The sequence below is a fragment of the Mycteria americana genome, chromosome 9 (genome assembly GCF_035582795.1).
Source record: "Mycteria americana isolate JAX WOST 10 ecotype Jacksonville Zoo and Gardens chromosome 9, USCA_MyAme_1.0, whole genome shotgun sequence".
Lineage (NCBI taxonomy): Eukaryota > Metazoa > Chordata > Aves > Ciconiiformes > Ciconiidae > Mycteria > Mycteria americana.
In genome coordinates, this window is record NC_134373.1 from 12,081,716 (window position 1) to 12,098,361 (window position 16,646).

The following is a 16,646-nucleotide window of genomic DNA, read 5'->3' on the forward strand; positions in this document are numbered from 1 at the left end:
TTGAAAAGTCTAAATCCTAACTAACAACTATTCTCTAAATTAAGCCACAGGGAATTGTCAAGACAGCAACCTGCACTTTTTACCTTCAAAAGATTAATATACTAAGAACAAGGAGAACCTAATCAGCTTTTAATAGATGGCTGTAAGTCTAACAAGCTTTGCCTTGTGAGCTGTATGGATGTACAGACAAGACTGCAAAAAAGTAATTCTAGCCTGAGGGAAGGTACACATTGATCTAACCCATTTAACGTCAGTCTGAGGCAAACATAACAGAGAAACTGGTAGCTGATTTGGTAAGGGCTTTTAATGGTTAGAAGCTTCCTCTCAGAACTACAGAAAAGACCTCAGCTTTACAAAAAGAAAATAGTATTTTACAGACCAGGCACACAGAAGTTAAGCAGCAGTTTATTGCGGTTGACCAGGTACGTAAATAAACTGTTCTGACAATTATGAGCACAAAATTATTTTTACAGTGGATAGTTTCTCCCTGCTTGTAAACACTAGAAAAGTATTTCCAATTTAAGAATCAGAAAGTATAAACAGGCTTTTGCAGAGGTTCATGAACAGCATAGGTTGCCTTCTCCCTCTGTTCTTTTTAATAGCTGCAGGGCATTGCTGTTGTCACATACAGGTAAGGGACTTACCTATTACAGTTCAGACACACAGGCTCCTAACTGAAGCCCTGTTATTGAATAAATAAGTGTACTTACTTTTTTGTCAGAGAATGCATCCATGCTTTAAGTTTGATTTGTAATTCTTTCAATAACAATATGAGTATGTAAAATACATTCTGGTAAAATGAAAACTGAACAGCGTGTGTGTGTGCATATATAAAAAATAGGAGCATACAAAAAAAATCTTGCCAGAGTTACTCTGACAGCTCTTCTGATTTACAAACTTAGTTTAATTAATGGACAGTGCTGGTCACAACACTAACAAAGGCATACCTTAATGCTCTAGTTTGGGTAAGACCAGGTGATGAACCAAGTAGCTTTAATTAGAATCCCCTATACCCAAAATGCTCCCTCCCCTCTTCACTTTTCCAAGTAAGATACAGTTGGCTTTCAGAATTTTTTCCATCGTCTGTTTTAGAAGCATTTTCAGTTATTTCTGTTTCAGCATCCACACCCTAGGGAGATGGGTGGTTTATTCTGTGTTCTTCAACTAGTGCATGAAGTCAGATGATTCTTGCACAGTCTTCACACAGGCTGAGCAAGCAACTTACTCTCCCTGATTTTTGAAAGAAAGCCTTGCCGCAGGAGAATGCTCTCAGCTACCTGCCCACCAGGGATGAAGTACTGGTGCTTACAGTAATCTAAAGAACACGATAAGCATGCAGTCAGTCAGACCAGCTTTCACAGTCTCCAAGAGTTTCTGGTTCCGTGACTTTCAGAGAGAATAGGGCAATTTTTTTTCCTTTCAGGAATTTTTTAGTCACCTTTTAAATCCATGTAGTTTTATACACAGCATGCTGCAGCAAGGAGTTCTACAGTTAGCTGAACAGATATCTTGCTACACAAACCTGCTACTTACCACTTCCATGATTCCCTTGAGTTCTTGTGTCAAAAAAAGAATGCTGAAGAATTTATGCCTTTGCTACCCTCTCCATGCCACTCACTTTACAGATCTCTATCTTGGCTCCTGGCAGGTTGACTTTTTTTTTTCCCCCAGGTGAAGAATTGTATTTTGTTTAATTTTTTTTCCAATACAGAGCCTAAATGTAGCCCTGTGAGCTGAAAGACAATAGAGAGCTAGGAAAACAATCTAGATTAATGTTTCTACAGCAGGGGCAACTTCACATACTGTGAGACAAATGGCATTAAAATAAAAACAGCTGCCCTTAACTATACAAGAATTGCTGAGTGGGTTCAGAGGAAGCAATTTAGCATATTTACACTGAATTAAAAAGACTAGAAAGACATTCACAGAGGTTTGCAGCACAGTCAAAACCTGTGAGATTCAAGAGCAAGGACTAAAGCACAGGTAAAACTGTGAGCTACTGAAAAGAAATATGGCTTAATTTCATTTTAAAAAGAAAAGCCTTTCTTGCTAAAAGTGGGGATGTTCTAGAGTGTACCTGTGGACATCCAGAGGATACGCAATTTCTACCCTTGTTCCGAAACAGAATCTCCCTTGTGTACATCCCATTAACTGTAAGGGGAAAAGTTCTTTTAAAAAGATACTAATTCATTTGAATTTTCTGCATTCTCAACAGCTGATATGAAAAGATCTCAGTTAAAAGTTAAATGATTCTTTTTATGCAATAAACGTATTCTAGAAAGATTAACTGCATTCAATCTAGTACTTTATACATTTTAACTTGTTATATGGTTGTAGTTCAGTGTTGTTTTAGGATTCACTACTGTTAACCATCTTAAGCAGAGATACTGCTTTATAAAAGGTCAGTAATTTCTTTGATAGACTTTAAAAGCTTTAACTTGGAATATTCAGAATTCCTAGGGTTTTTGACCAATTTTTGCTGCTTTTAAGGTTTGACTTGGATAGAGAACCACCAGCAGTTAAAATTACACACACACACAAGAGTTTTGGACAACTTGTGAAAAATACTTTTAGAAGTAGAGCAACATATTCCGAGTTGCACGAGACCACCTGTTAGCTCATTTTTAATATGCTAGAGTTACCTGGCTTTCTGCCAGAGACAGATGTAACATGTATTTTCATAATTTTCTCCACCTCCATGTACCACGGAGGAGATGCCTGCTACTGCGTGACCACGGCCACTGCTCGCAGAGTAGCAGGCTGCATGAGAAAGCAGCATTTGGGTCAGGCTCTGTGGGGAACACCCAGCCCAGCACTCTCCCCATTAGCGGAGCGATCCTCCTCCACATGATGCCCCCAGACAGGGAATGAACGCAAGGTTCGTGTCCCACATCTGTGACCTTGAGATGCTCGGGGGAAAGCAGGGAGAGAAGCCTTGGCAAGAATGGATTTCTTACCATGCCTACTGTCTCAGGCACTCCTGTGCTCCCATCACTCCCCGTGGTGCGCACAGTCCTCCTGCTGCCCTGCTGGCATGTATTTGGCTCTTAAAACAGTTACAATTCAGAACTATTTTGCCAGGCTGCCAGCATTTTTCTTAAGAAATTCAAGTGAGAAAACAGAAGCTGCCCTTTTCAACAATGTGCAATAGGAAAAAGAAGTTGAAGGAATGTCTCCAGCTGCAGGGCTGTGGATTTTTTTTTTTTAAAAACCCCCCAAACCTGCTACAAACAGATGTTAGAGTTGGTCTTCCAAAGTCAAAAATAAACAAGCCTGCCTACCACAGTTTCATAATGAAATTGGGAAGCAGCTCCAAAGCAATAATCAGTTCAAGCTCCCGTGATGACAATCATGCAAGCAGAAAGGGTTTCCCCTTTCTTATATTTCCCTATTTATTATATTTCAAATAAACTGAAATAGCACTAGCGCTTTGTACTACTTTTTGCTTATCATAGCAAGCCTAACTTTCTTCTTTCATGAGTTATTTTTTGCTTATTGAAATAAGCAGCTTCTGCCAGTGTTCTTTCTGCACAGCTCCCCGCCAGAGAGATCGCAGTCTGACTTCCACCATGCTGGTCATCTCCTGGGGTGCTCACATGGAGTCAATTATTGGTGTTCCTGTCACTGCACTAATTTGCCCACTGCATTTAGTGGCAGGATCTACCGCTGTGGACAGGGGACTCCCACGGCAGCTGGTGGGATACTACCCCAGGGGAGTGGGGTGGTTAAATGTATTCACAACGTTCCTCTCAGTGTTTGCAGTACAACACACACAAACAGGTATCAAAATCCCTGGGTGATGCGTGTGCTGTACTGCAAACATTGTGAGAAGTGTTGTGAATGCATTTGCTCAGTTCTGATTTCTCATTTTGACCAAATTATTTTCCATTAGCTTAAGTGTGACAAGCATTTATAGTTTTTGCTTCTAAAACTATAACTAAAAATTGCATTTTTCAGATAATCACATTTATCTTTTGGAGATGCATTTTTATTCAGCTCCTCCTCTGGAAAATGTAATTTCAAGACAGCAGCATAAAAATAATTCCTGTTCATGCCTCTCCCCACAGAGCCCTGCCAGTGTTAACCTCCCTTAACGCAAGCAGCTCCTCCCCACGGTGAGGATGGAAGCAAAAGCAGCTTTCATCCTTTCCTCTGAACATTCCTTCTGGCATTTGATGCAGTTGAATACACTTTACCCAGCGTGAGATACATTTAGCTGTATACATCAGCATATTTGTATATAGTCTATCATTTAATATCACCTATTAAGTTTAGCCTACTTCTTCCTCCTATATATTATCAGCATCATTGTGCACCTCACTGTCAATGCTTCTTAGTGAGTTTCTCAAACTACTTTTTCATAGACTGCAAGTTATCTTTCAGAGGGTGAGTGGTTTTTAACTTCCACTCATGAGTAAATTATGAATACATCATTATACAAGCTATATGCTCGGATCGCTTTTGGCTTAGATGTACAAGGAACCCTGGTAAAACCTGCATAGGTGAAATGATATCACAGGAGCAAGTGTCTGCCTACAGCCTCCAGAGGTTTTCTGTACATACCAAGCCTGAACGTAGCTTAAATTATTAACACTCCAGCGTAAGACTTACATTTCTCTAGGCTTTTCAATTTATGCAAGGCAAGTAAAGTGAAAATTACATTAAAATTTAACAACAGCCAGATAGTTAATTTTTCTTTTTTTCCCACCAATATTTACAACACCCTTTAAAAACAAAACAAACCCCATACTCCTCCAGCTTGTGGAAAATACTAAACATCCTCATTCCTCTCCCTCTTACACAATTCAAACTGTCACTGTTTTGCAGCATTTACTTCCTTGCTTCTCAAAAGCATTAAGAAGTTAGCAGAGCACCCGGTCATGTAGTTATTCTATTAAAGAGAGACAGAAAACCAAATTATTTTGCAGTAGTATTATTACTACAGTAGGATTAACACAACAAGGAAACAGACAAAAATACAAAATGAGTCTGAGGAAAGTCATAGGATTATACCAATGCATTTAAAGTAGTATGATTTTTAAAAAAAAAAAAAACATTTGTGTGAATTATGTACATGTCCATCTGATGCAGTTACTTACTTTATCACATACACGTGACCTGAGTGACTCCATCTTCCTGGTCAAATTGTCCATCATCCAGTTCCCTTAATACTCCATCACTGCTACTGAATCCTGGAAAGCCTCCATACTGGGAGGATCCCTCCTTGATCCAACATTGTTTAGAAGGGGATAGGTGAAACTCATCAGGTGGTTGTCCAGCTTCTACAGGGCGAGAAGTAGCTGTGTCTAATCCAACACTTCTGCTGGAGACTTTGCCTTTTTCCTCCCCAATAACTTGTCTTAAGGATTTCTTCTGAAATACAAGAGGATGTTTAAATGTTAGCTTATTTAGGGGGGAAAAAAAAAAAGCCAAACACTTTGCAATGAGTCATGCATGGATTTTATGTGAACTGCATTTTAACATAAGGCAGCATTTAACACTGGTTTAAACTATGAACTCCTCTGGAGAAAAAAAAACCTCCAACAGATACATTTTTGTTCTCTATAAATAAATTTCAAAAGAGACAAGATACAAGACATAGTCAGGATTCAAGAAAGCACAAATGAATGCTAAGAAAAAGTACTCCAACAATGCTTGATTCTTATGTAGTACTTGACAGATCCAGCATGATTTACAAGTCTTAACCCATGCCAAAATCAGCTGTTTGAAGAAAGCACGATTTCCGTGCCTAACATACACGTCTAACGTACCCTGACTCTGACGCTTTCTGCCATAAGGCACACGCATGTGCTGCCCTTTCTTGTGCTCTGCAGGGATGAATGCTCAAGGGTGGCACAGCTCCAGCCATCAGCTTCCTCTCAGCTGCAGAGGTCCCTCCTGCCCAGAGGGGTGGGAGGGCCGGGCAGTGGCAGGCGTGCAGCTGACACAGCTCCACCATCTCCAGCTACCACTGCAGGCATACGGTCACTCTCCTTCACTCATGTATCTACATGCCACCTTGTACAATGCCTGGCTAGTGCCCTCATCTGCAAGCTGCTCTGAAAGTCAGTGGATGTTGGTCACTTCCCCACACACAGTTCTGTCTAGAAGCTTAAACAAGAGTGCAGTATTTGATAAAGATGTGAATTAAACTCCATCGACATTAAACTCTTTAAGAGTGTGATCTGACCACTTCATAGGACTGAATATTTCCCACTGATCCACCTCATGGCAAGACTGCTATGCTTTCCCATCTTTCCAATTCTGCCCATAAAGACCTTCAGAGGCCTCCTCAGATAATGGCAAGTTTCTTGAGAATTGCATTCAATCCACATGGTGAATCTATGCAGATGGAAGTCAGCGGCTGTCCTGTACGGCAATTTGAGAGGGGCTCTAAAGAGACTTTGCACAGGAAGAACTCGGTATAAATACAGTCTGACATTAGTACTGGGATCTCCTGGCATGCTTCTTGTTGAAGGGATGGCTGCCAATGTCAAAAAGAGAAGCAAGCAGATTGTGATTTATGCAAACAACAGACCTATCAGACTATGCTAAGGGTCCTCTCAGGCATTACAAATAATTAAAAGGTTTATTTTATTTTAGCATCAGGAGCTACCCGAGGTACTCGGATCTGTGATGATGCAGCACCTCCGGAGGCAGTGTCAGTGCCCTGAGTCACAACAGAGGAGCATGGTCAGGAAGGCAGAAGCGCCCAGGCTCTCTGCCTGGAGCCTTGCTGTCAGCACATGCACTGCTAAGCCAGGAGATGCTTTGCCAGGGGACATGGCCCTGTCCACAGAAGGAGGACATCTAGCCAAGAAGGGATCCAGCCTCAGCACAGAGCTGTGTTTCGCTGGGTAAAGGACACGTGCACTCTTGCAGGGAGATTTGCACAAATGCTAACACTAAAAACAAGAACGCCCCACAACTGTTTTTGCCATGCTCTAGCAAGTTCTGTGCCCTCCTTCTATACATTGCTAAGTTTTTTCTCCAACCCTTTTGAAACAGTAAAAACAATGGCCCCTGTGGCTAAAGGAAATGTATTTAGGGAAGCTGTTACAGGAGACATTGGGAAATTAGACTAAGGGGAAATAGTGTTGCCTCAGGAGAAACAGAAGGAAATAAGCTTCGCCTGGATGCCATGGTAAGAGGATGAAGTCTGCCTAAGGGAAATAAAAGGAGAATAAAGAAAAGAAAAAAAACCCAGAAAACCCTCAAGCACTGTGTGGTTCAATCTTGGATCTCCTCTGAACTATTTTCTTAGAAAATCAAATGGTATGTGATAAAGAACCCACTGAGACAGTATAGCCCTTCTAATCCAAGAAGCCTTTGAACTGTTACATAAATCATAAGCCAGGTCATAATGCACTCATCCATGAATATACAAGAAGGCAGAGAGATGACCTGTGATGACCCTCCTCAGAAAAGACACCCTGTGGGAATAAGAGACCAGGTAACAGGGCTTTTCCCCTCAATTCTTACTTGAGCAAAGCTTCCTTTAGAAATGGCAATGCTAACTTTGACCCAACAATTTAAAAAAAAAAAATAAAAATCCTGAGTACGCAAAGCAACCTGTACTCTGTGCTGCCATTCTCCAGAACGCAAGTCACAGAGGTCCAACAGCTGGAGCTGCCTGTGGGGCAAAGCTCCTGCCATGGCCAGACCCTGCCACATTGTGGAGAGCTGGAAAGTGATGTGATCAGGGTGCTGGGGGCTTGATAGTTAAGTATTTGAGAAGGCCTGTATGAGGCCGCTTTCATATTAAGTTTCAGTTAATGAAAGAGCCTTGTTGGTTTCCTATTTTGACTCTCTTATAGGTAGCATTCTTCTGGAGGTATCTGAGTTGCAAACATGCTAAGGATATGCTTAAATAAACATAAATTGTGATGCAATTTTTTTTTTTTTTAACTTAAAATGTTTTAGATATCTTAAGTATTTCTGTGTTTCAAAAACATCTTAAGTTGTGGACATGAACATTTTTTGAACAACAGCTTTAACGTAATTTGAACAGCACTGAAAAGATATGCAGTACAAATGAAAATGAAGATGTTATGCCCAACAATACAGAATCACAGGCATTAAATGTTTTACTAAAATGTTTGCAAGGGTTTGATAAAATTGTACAGCTCTATTGTCAACATCCAGGGGACATTTTAAATAAACGTATTTGTTAAAGTTTCTAGAGCGAAAGTTAATGCTTTCAAATTTCAGTAGCTTGTGTTGCACCTGAAATCTAGCTACTCAATGCAAAGCTAGCATGACATTCTGTAGCAGTTAGGTATTACTAACAAATCTATGAATTTAAATTGTAATTAAGGTAATATGCTGTTTGCCAATTCAGACATTTTGGTAAAAAAGCAATGAAGTAAAAAGATTAAAGTTTAGGAAAAAAACAACGTAATTGGAAAAACAGAAGGGAAATGTTACTTCTGCTAAACGTTTCAGCTTCAGCCTGAACTACCTATTTATCCCATGCTAAAATGACCTCAGCATACTGACATTTCCTGGTGGAGAAGTAAAACATTCACTGGTACTGAAGGAGCACATTTAGATACTACATTTGTTCAGATTTTAAACATGGTAATCCTGGTGTAAACAGCTACAAATCAGCTATTTCTTGTTTACTTCTAGTATGTTAATGCTTAAGTCAAAGGTTTCCCATTACAACAGAGTAAAACAACGACTGCAAAACACACATTTTATTTGTATAAACCAAAGAATGTAAAGGTCATTCAGCTGCTGATCACCTCACAACTGGGTGACAGAATTTAAACTGTGAGCATAATGCTTCCTATTTTTAATTTAAACCACATCTCAAACATTCATTAGTTCCTCAGACTGAATGTTTTTACAGAACTGGTTTGTATTACATCTCTTCGCAGAATCCACTCTTAACCGTTCTAACTTGTGTCATGTAGTTATGCTGCCTTTTAGGAGATGCTTATAGTTAGAAATAACATGCCTCACCAAGGAAAGAGTATTTGTATCAGGAGTCCCTGCCCTTATTACACAGAGTATTAAAAGTAGGGAAGCACCAGGAAAAGTATGACTTTATTTGATAATGTCTGACATAATAAGGTTTTATATATTTGCAATACTGATATCAAAATTATGTTCCAAAATGTACTTTCAGAAATATATTAGGATATACATTAGGAAAAAAATGTAAAGACTACAAAGTCAGCCATGGGGTCAGAAGCTTTGGAAGCTAAAAGCTGAAGATGCTTGGTACACAGCGGGAAATCAAAGGAAAAATTGTATGAGGAACTGGCAGAATTTAGAAGAGGGCATGAATGGAAGAGGAGATTAGGACATTGGCAAGGGAGACCACACAGAACACTGAAGAGAAAAAAAGGAGCTCAAATTTTGTAAATGAAGAAATAAATTATATAGTGTGCGAGAACTAGCTGGGAATTGAGATGGCAGTAGAGATGAAAAATAAAACACGATTTTAATTGTGCATGTTGAATGCAGTTCTTCCAGGCATGGAAGTAGCAATTACCAGGGGACACAGTGAGAAGGAAGTTAGGCTGGAGATAAGCAGAAGCCTGGAGAAGAACAAAAAAAAGGAAGAGTATATTTTAGAAACACTCGGCAGAGGAAAACACAGATGATGGTAACAGTCTGGATAGAATGTAAAAAGGACAGAGAAAGATCAAATATGAATGCAAGAAATTTAGAGACTCATGGAACTATTTATACAGATGGAGAAAGAAGAGACTAGGTGTCATCACCTTATAGTAGTATATAATACCACGAATGACAGAGTTCATAAAGTTACTACTTTGGTGCTGGACATGAGTGAAAACATCCATAGTTTTCATAGCTGTTTAAGATTATCAGAGGAAAGCGGTGTTGATTAGAAAAAGGTTGAACGGCCATTGAAACACAGAAATAACAAAAATTAAAAATCCATCACAGGATGTTGAAAGACTTGGTAAAGAAGAGCCCACCGGTTCATCCTTCTCTGTCCGCAGCAAGATTTCTATAGCACTATACAGGTGCAGTAAATGCTGTGACCTTGACTCTGGGCAGAATGTGGTGACTGCCAGTTACTTAATCCTCAAAGCTCTTTTATACAACCACTATTATGGGAGCCTCACTCAACAAGGCCAAGGAGCTGTTGAGGTCCAGCTGCAGAAATTTTAAATCCTCTATTTCTGTCACACATTTTCATGAAGCAACAGCTAACAGCCCCCCACCCTGTTAACCTCCAGATTACAGTATCCCTTGCACAGCTTGACACTTGTATTCTTCTACAAGTGTGAAAGTAGACATTTTGGAGGTCAAAATAAAATGTTTTCTTTTTCATATGCAACAGATCCAGGATTTGAATCAGAACATTTAAGACTTCCTGAAGACTTCTAAAGAAATACTTACAGCATAGCCAACCTCATCCATCTGAGACACAGTAATTTCTTCACGCAAAACAGGTTTTAGCATGCTTATGTTTTTCTCTATGGCTTAATTTTAGAGGTGTACGTCTGAGAAAAAAGTAACATAGGAGTTCAGCTGCAAAAGCCCTCCACAAACTTGAACTTGTTTCAAGTGAAACCCTCTTCTGCCACATTTTCCCCAATGACTTTGAAGTCTAGTTTGTTTTTGTACCTAACCATTATGTGAAGTACTAATTTGTTTATATTAATACCATAAACATGTTAACTCACCTCTGGTGTCTGGACAGCAGAATTCCACATAACAGGTCTCTGAAGAAAAACAACTTGCTTTGTGGCCAGATTTCCTTCGCTAAAATATAAATAAAATTGCTTCAGTATTTTAAAGGCAATAATAGTCACTGTAACACGTTCATACCTTCAGAGTCAACTGTAAATTGTGTGTACGTAAGTCCATGAGTGAGAAGAGGATAGACTACCAAGCATTAACTGGTTTATTAATTCCTAAACAGTTCTGAAATCACATTTAAAAAAAAAGTAGAAGCACAGAGCTGGGTTAAGGTGTTGCACATGAAACAAAATAGAACAAAAATTTGCATTACTATGATTAGACAGATTCTTCCAGGCATGGAAGTAGTAATTACCAGGGGACACAGCGAGAAGGAAGTTAGGCTGGAGATAAGCAGAAGCCTGGAGAAGAACAAAAACATGTCTTCTCTTGAAAGTTTAAGTACCAGAGCTCCTACTTTTAGTCAAAGTCTGTACCTTTATGTTTGAAATGAACCTCAAAGTCTTTCTTTCATCTAATCTTCACTGTCAAATATACAGCAACATATTACTACCTACTAACACCACAACAAATAGGCCCAATCTCAATAGATCCACAGCTTCAACAAATATGTCGATACTTTGTGGTACGAAACTTGGGAAGTAACATTCTTTACTGCTAACTAAAAGGTGTTTTCTTCTTGTAACATGACATCTAACTGGCACAGCAGGATAAGTGCTGTCTCACCACCTATGGATAAAAGGACTCAGCTCAGTTTTTGTAAGCTCTACATTCACAATAAGATAAATGACACTGGCTGTTTTGTACATGGGAGGTACATGCATAGGAAGGACAAGAGAATAAAGTAGTAAGATAAATAAAGGAGAAAAAAAAGGGAGGAACTTCAGTTTTTAGTCTTAGAACTTTTACAAATGTTGATGCTGTTGTGGTAGATATAATTTAAAGTACTATTAATTTTTTTTTCAAAAGGAAATACTTTTAGAAAAATAGATGTGAAAAGGCGAAGTTTTTCTTCAAAACCAAATCAGATGTTACTGATAAGATGTTTCAAAAGTGTTAAACTCTTTTAGTACTGGTTATATAGCCTCTTGAAGTTTTTATGTATTCATTTTCATCACCGTTCCATCAGAAATACAGGTCAGCACATTAACTGCATATATACTACAAAGCCTGACTCTGTGGCACTGAAAGAGTGCAAGAATTGCAAGACCAGAGCTCTAGGATGGGAGGGTTTAAAAAATTCCTGTGCTTTTTCTAAATATCAGATACTAAATTTTGATAAACTCTTCGTTTCCCCCCAACTCCTACTTCTGGGCAGTATTCAATGAGATCTGTATGCATATAAAGGAAAGACACTGAAATACTTTGGCAGAAAAGTGACTACAGATTTACAAGTGCACTAAAGAAAAGTAGCAAAATAGAAACACAAGAGACATGTAGCAAGTTCACTTGAGGTATCCATGATTCCATCTATTCTATCAATCATAAAACAATATTATGATGCACAACATTAAGGAAAGAATTACTAAAATAATGTAAGTTTGTATTTCAGTATGGGTACGTCACAATCTTAACCACACACAAAGTTGAGATAATGGATTCATCTTTTATGTCAGGGCTACGACAGATAGAATTATTTTATATTTAACATTAGGGGCTTGCTCCAAGAAAAATCAGGGATTAAAACCGTTCCTATGAGATCAGGAAGAGCTTGTTAACAGCCTGCCCCAGTAGAGCTCCTGGAAGTAAGCTCTGAGAAAATACACAAAACAGCACTATTCCCAGCCACTCAGCTACATCTGATCAACAGCCAGTGATGATGGTTTTGGGATGGTGTTTGGCCCCTCACAGTCTTCCTTTCAGTCCAGCTGAACTCAGGTCATGGCATATCTTTGCATGTCTTCCTTGGACAAGAATAGAGAACTATCTTAAACTCCAGCTTGTGGGGAGAACAAGGAGGCAGGAGAACAAACTGATTAGTTTCCTTAAGTTAACACAGTTTCCTGCTCTAAGAGTCCTTACCTCACTATTTGCATTCATTACATGAAAACATGTTACAATTTTATGTTATGACAAGGAAATCAGCAATCTTGCAACCTTATTCCACTTGGCTAGGTATCTCTCCCTGCCTCAGTTATGTCTGTTTTGATAATATCAATTAGGATATCTCTCAAGCGAGAAGGCTGAGCACAGTCCCTGGCATGGGGAAGAGTCTATGGCTTATTTTGTAACAGTGTCTGCATTCCTTCAGAGAAAAGAAAAAACCCAAACATTAAGCTACAACTTGTACAAGTTCTACTAGAACAGAGAAAGGACACGATGGTGAGTAGACAATAAGTAAATTAACAATTTTCTAAGTCTGACCTTATTAAAATGCCACACACGACAAAGCGGCTATGAGCTTAATTCACAAAGAACTCAATGACAGTGGGATTTCCACAGAATTTAAATGAGAAAAAGTGCTTAGAGCAAGCCACTCCACAGCTTCCCTCACATTTCCACATTCCATCTTTGCCTCATAAGTCAGGGCATTTTGAAAACTTAGATTAAGTAGTTTGTCATGATAAATTAATAACCACAAAGTCAGTGTTTTTGCACTGTATTTGCCTGCTTGCTTTCTGGCACTTGTACACAGTCTGCCTTGACCATTTTCAGGGACTGCAGTAATCAGTGAGGGGAAATAAAGGTCACTGCAGAGTAAGGCTGCTGAAGCCTTTTTCCTGTCTCTTCTTTTAAGAGGGATGAAGAGCAACAGAGACTCTTTTGTTAAGACACCAGCAATTTGCTTGTCTGCTTATGCTGTATGGGCAATAAATTTGTCCTCTTATTGTATGTATATATTTAATAAGTCCCACAAAACAATCATCAAGCTAGAAGCTAAATAGTACTGCCAATGGCTCTGATTTTTACAGGTCTATTTTTTATGCATGAACATTTTGTATACAAAGCACTTAAAATTAAGGTTAGACGAAGTTTCCTGAAAAATGAACAAAAGGAGCAAGATAATAAATTCTTTTAACCCCCCCCCCCCCTTTTTTTTGCATTTCCCAAAATAAAGTTTTGCACTCCTTTGGAATTGCACAGGATCTAGACTTTCAGTTATGGGACACGCACCAGCTTGGGATAAGTTGCCTGGTTTAAAGGATCTGTTCAATGAAAAAATTAAAAAAACCCCTTAGACATAATTTTAATTTTAGACCACAAACATGCATGAAATTCTACAAACTCATGACAATATCATATTAGTAACTGCAGTAGCACTAAGTTACCAGCAAAGTATTTTCTAACCCCCACCCCCCAATCACTAGATTTAACTTCTAAAAGTACTACTAATTTTATCCTTGCTATATACTTTCTGAACTTGGCATAATTACTGTCAAATTCTTGTCTTGAAAACATTTGCCTAGTAAGTAAGAGTTATATATAACACAGGAGGCTCTCTGGGTCACTAATATTATTTGTGGGTCTTTCTTACGTTCTCTTTTGGTCTGCTTTTTTTGTCAAAAAAGATTCTTTAATGACTGCTGACAAAATTTAAATACCAAAGATATGGATGGATACAACAAACATTGCATCATATGCACTTTTTTTTCATGCTCTGTGTTCTCATATCTCTGAAAAAAGAGAATCAGTGACAGAACAGGGGAACTTCTGTGGGTTTTATAGTGTTGACCAAAAAAAACCCCCAAAACCCCACAGTGCTTGTTTTTCAAACAACATTGCACAAAAAAGCAACTCTGTATGTTTCAAGAATATGATATCTACCATTGCTTTATCTGTAACAGCAAAGATAACATTTCTCAAGGAAATGTTTCCTGTATCCAACATGATTTAGCCCTTGTGGTAGGAATTAAAGGACTAAATAGGCCTACAGACTGCTGCCCCTGCCTGAAACAGGACAGTGGTCCATGACATTCAGCTACCACGTGGCATAACACTCCATGCAACAGGACATTTTATTTTATGGAGAGGAACATCTGTAAAAAAGAAAAACTCCAAACAACAACAAAACCACACAGGAACAGACATTACAGCCTGGTGGTTTTTAAACTGTTTCAAATCCTAACCGTGTAAAAACCAAAGAAGGAACACACCAGTGCGTGACAATCCTGTCATACCCCAGAACCCGTCAGCCTGTTGGTCACACTCATCGTCTGCAGACAAGCAGTGGGCATAATGGCTAGGAACAGATCACAGAAGATCTGAGATGAGGGGAAGTTTTGCAATAAATTAGAAGAGGAAAACAGAGACTAGAGCAAAATATAAAGGTGAATAAAAATGGGGAGCAGGCTGCCCTGCTAACGTATTTTATTCTTAAATAGAATTTGCTTCATATACTTTGTCCAAATTCTTTTTTTAAATAAATATGAAAACGCTAATTTGCCAGATAATCCCAAAATGTTGCTCATTTTGTTTGTTCAGTGTTTCTGAAGCCTGTTAATATTCAGGCTGGGTTTTGAGGTCAGAGTTCCAAGTCTGGGAAAAGAACAGCTGTTAGGCAGCATAAAGTGTCCTTCTTTACCGAGACATATAACTTGCATTCCTAGGATAATCCACCACCACAGTAATGGCGTCTTTCATATCAGACACATAGTAACCATCAAGGAATTTCTTCTCCTCTTTCATTACCAACATCAATGCCTAAAAATAGTATTTATCAGTCACTACTTAGCCTATCAGGATAGAAACACATTCTTTTTTTGACTCTTAAGAATTCTTAATTCCTAATTAGGAATTCTTGTTCATGGGCTTTTTTTCTTTTTAATTTTTTTTAACGGAAAATTGAATAGCTGTATACTAGATATGACAGGCACACAAAACATCCATCCTATTTCCTCCAAAAGTATCTCACAAGCCACACCAGGACAACAGGTATTAGACAATTCATGCAGACACCTACCCAACCCTTTAGGCCAGAAAACAAATGCTTTTTATTAGTCTGAATTATTCTACAGTTGATATAAAATGAATCCAACTTCAGATTTGGCCAGGTTACAACCCCCTTGTGCATGATCACAGCTATTAATGGACCAGTTGTTTCACATCTGGGAAGGAATGCCACTTCAGACATCTAGTGCAACTTAAATATCTTGCTGGTATATTACCTTCTTAGTAGTTAAACGAACAGGTTCAGTCTAATGAATCTCTTAGCACTTCCTACTGCACTTTTTCCTATTTTTTTTTCTTATAGCACTTAACTTCTTTTAAATGGCCCTGCCTTTGCTCTGCAATTTACAAGGTACAAAACAGCATCATTTTGCCTGCTGCAAGCACAGACCAATACTCACAGAGTGGCTGACCAGCAGCTCCGCAGGACAATCTTGTCCCTGCTGTCCAAACCCTACAGGGATGGGTACAGTTATGCTGCTTGGATAGAAGAGGTTTGAGCTTAAAACCTCTCTTTCATTCCATGACCCACAGCGCACCATGACTACTAAAATGCTTCTCTCCCATTGTCCACTCACATCCTTCAAGAAGTAGATCTGGATCCTGAAGGCTTACTCTCAAGCTCTAAGATTTGGCCAAAAATTTCGGCTGCTTATGAAAACGAGGCTCAGCGGTTCACATACCCATAACAAGTCACCATGTTCAAAGCTAATACACTCAGACTACAAAATTTTGTTTGAAGAAATTGAAGGATAAGCATTTTTTTTCATGTTCTGTAAACTGCTTCTCTCTGGAGCAGGAGCTTTACAAGTTCAGAATTCCATAAATTTCAGAAGAAAACACAAGATTGAGAGACCCTTTAAAAAATAGCAGAACGTGTTTTACCACAATTTCTTCTGTCTTTGCTTTTAACCAGTTGGTTAGAATAAACTATTAAAAACCAAAACAACAAAACAAAACACAAACAAAAAACACAGCCAAAACAAAAAAATTTCCAAATTATTTCCTGACCAGAAAAACCTCCTTCTCACATAGGTGAGTTGATTTAATTATGTCAAATTGCTTGAACAAAATTC

General features: G+C 38.7%; 1 protein-coding gene across 5 annotated transcripts in view; it reads right to left on the bottom strand.

The window, feature by feature from the left end:
• Positions 1–16,646, bottom strand: part of RFTN2 (raftlin family member 2) — a 39,591-nt gene that overhangs the window by 1,764 nt on the left and 21,181 nt on the right. For 2 of the 5 annotated variants that reach the window (XM_075512655.1, XM_075512654.1), the window contains 2 exons: positions 10,668–10,746; positions 388–5,373 (listed from right to left, as the gene is read on the bottom strand). In XM_075512655.1, the coding sequence (XP_075368770.1) occupies positions 5,104–5,373; positions 10,668–10,746 (349 nt within the window). In that variant the 3' untranslated portion in view covers positions 388–5,103. Of the gene's footprint in view, positions 1–387; positions 5,374–10,667; positions 10,747–16,646 lie in introns of those variants that run through there. The other 3 variants (XM_075512656.1, XM_075512657.1, XM_075512659.1) reach the window with 3 other exon arrangements.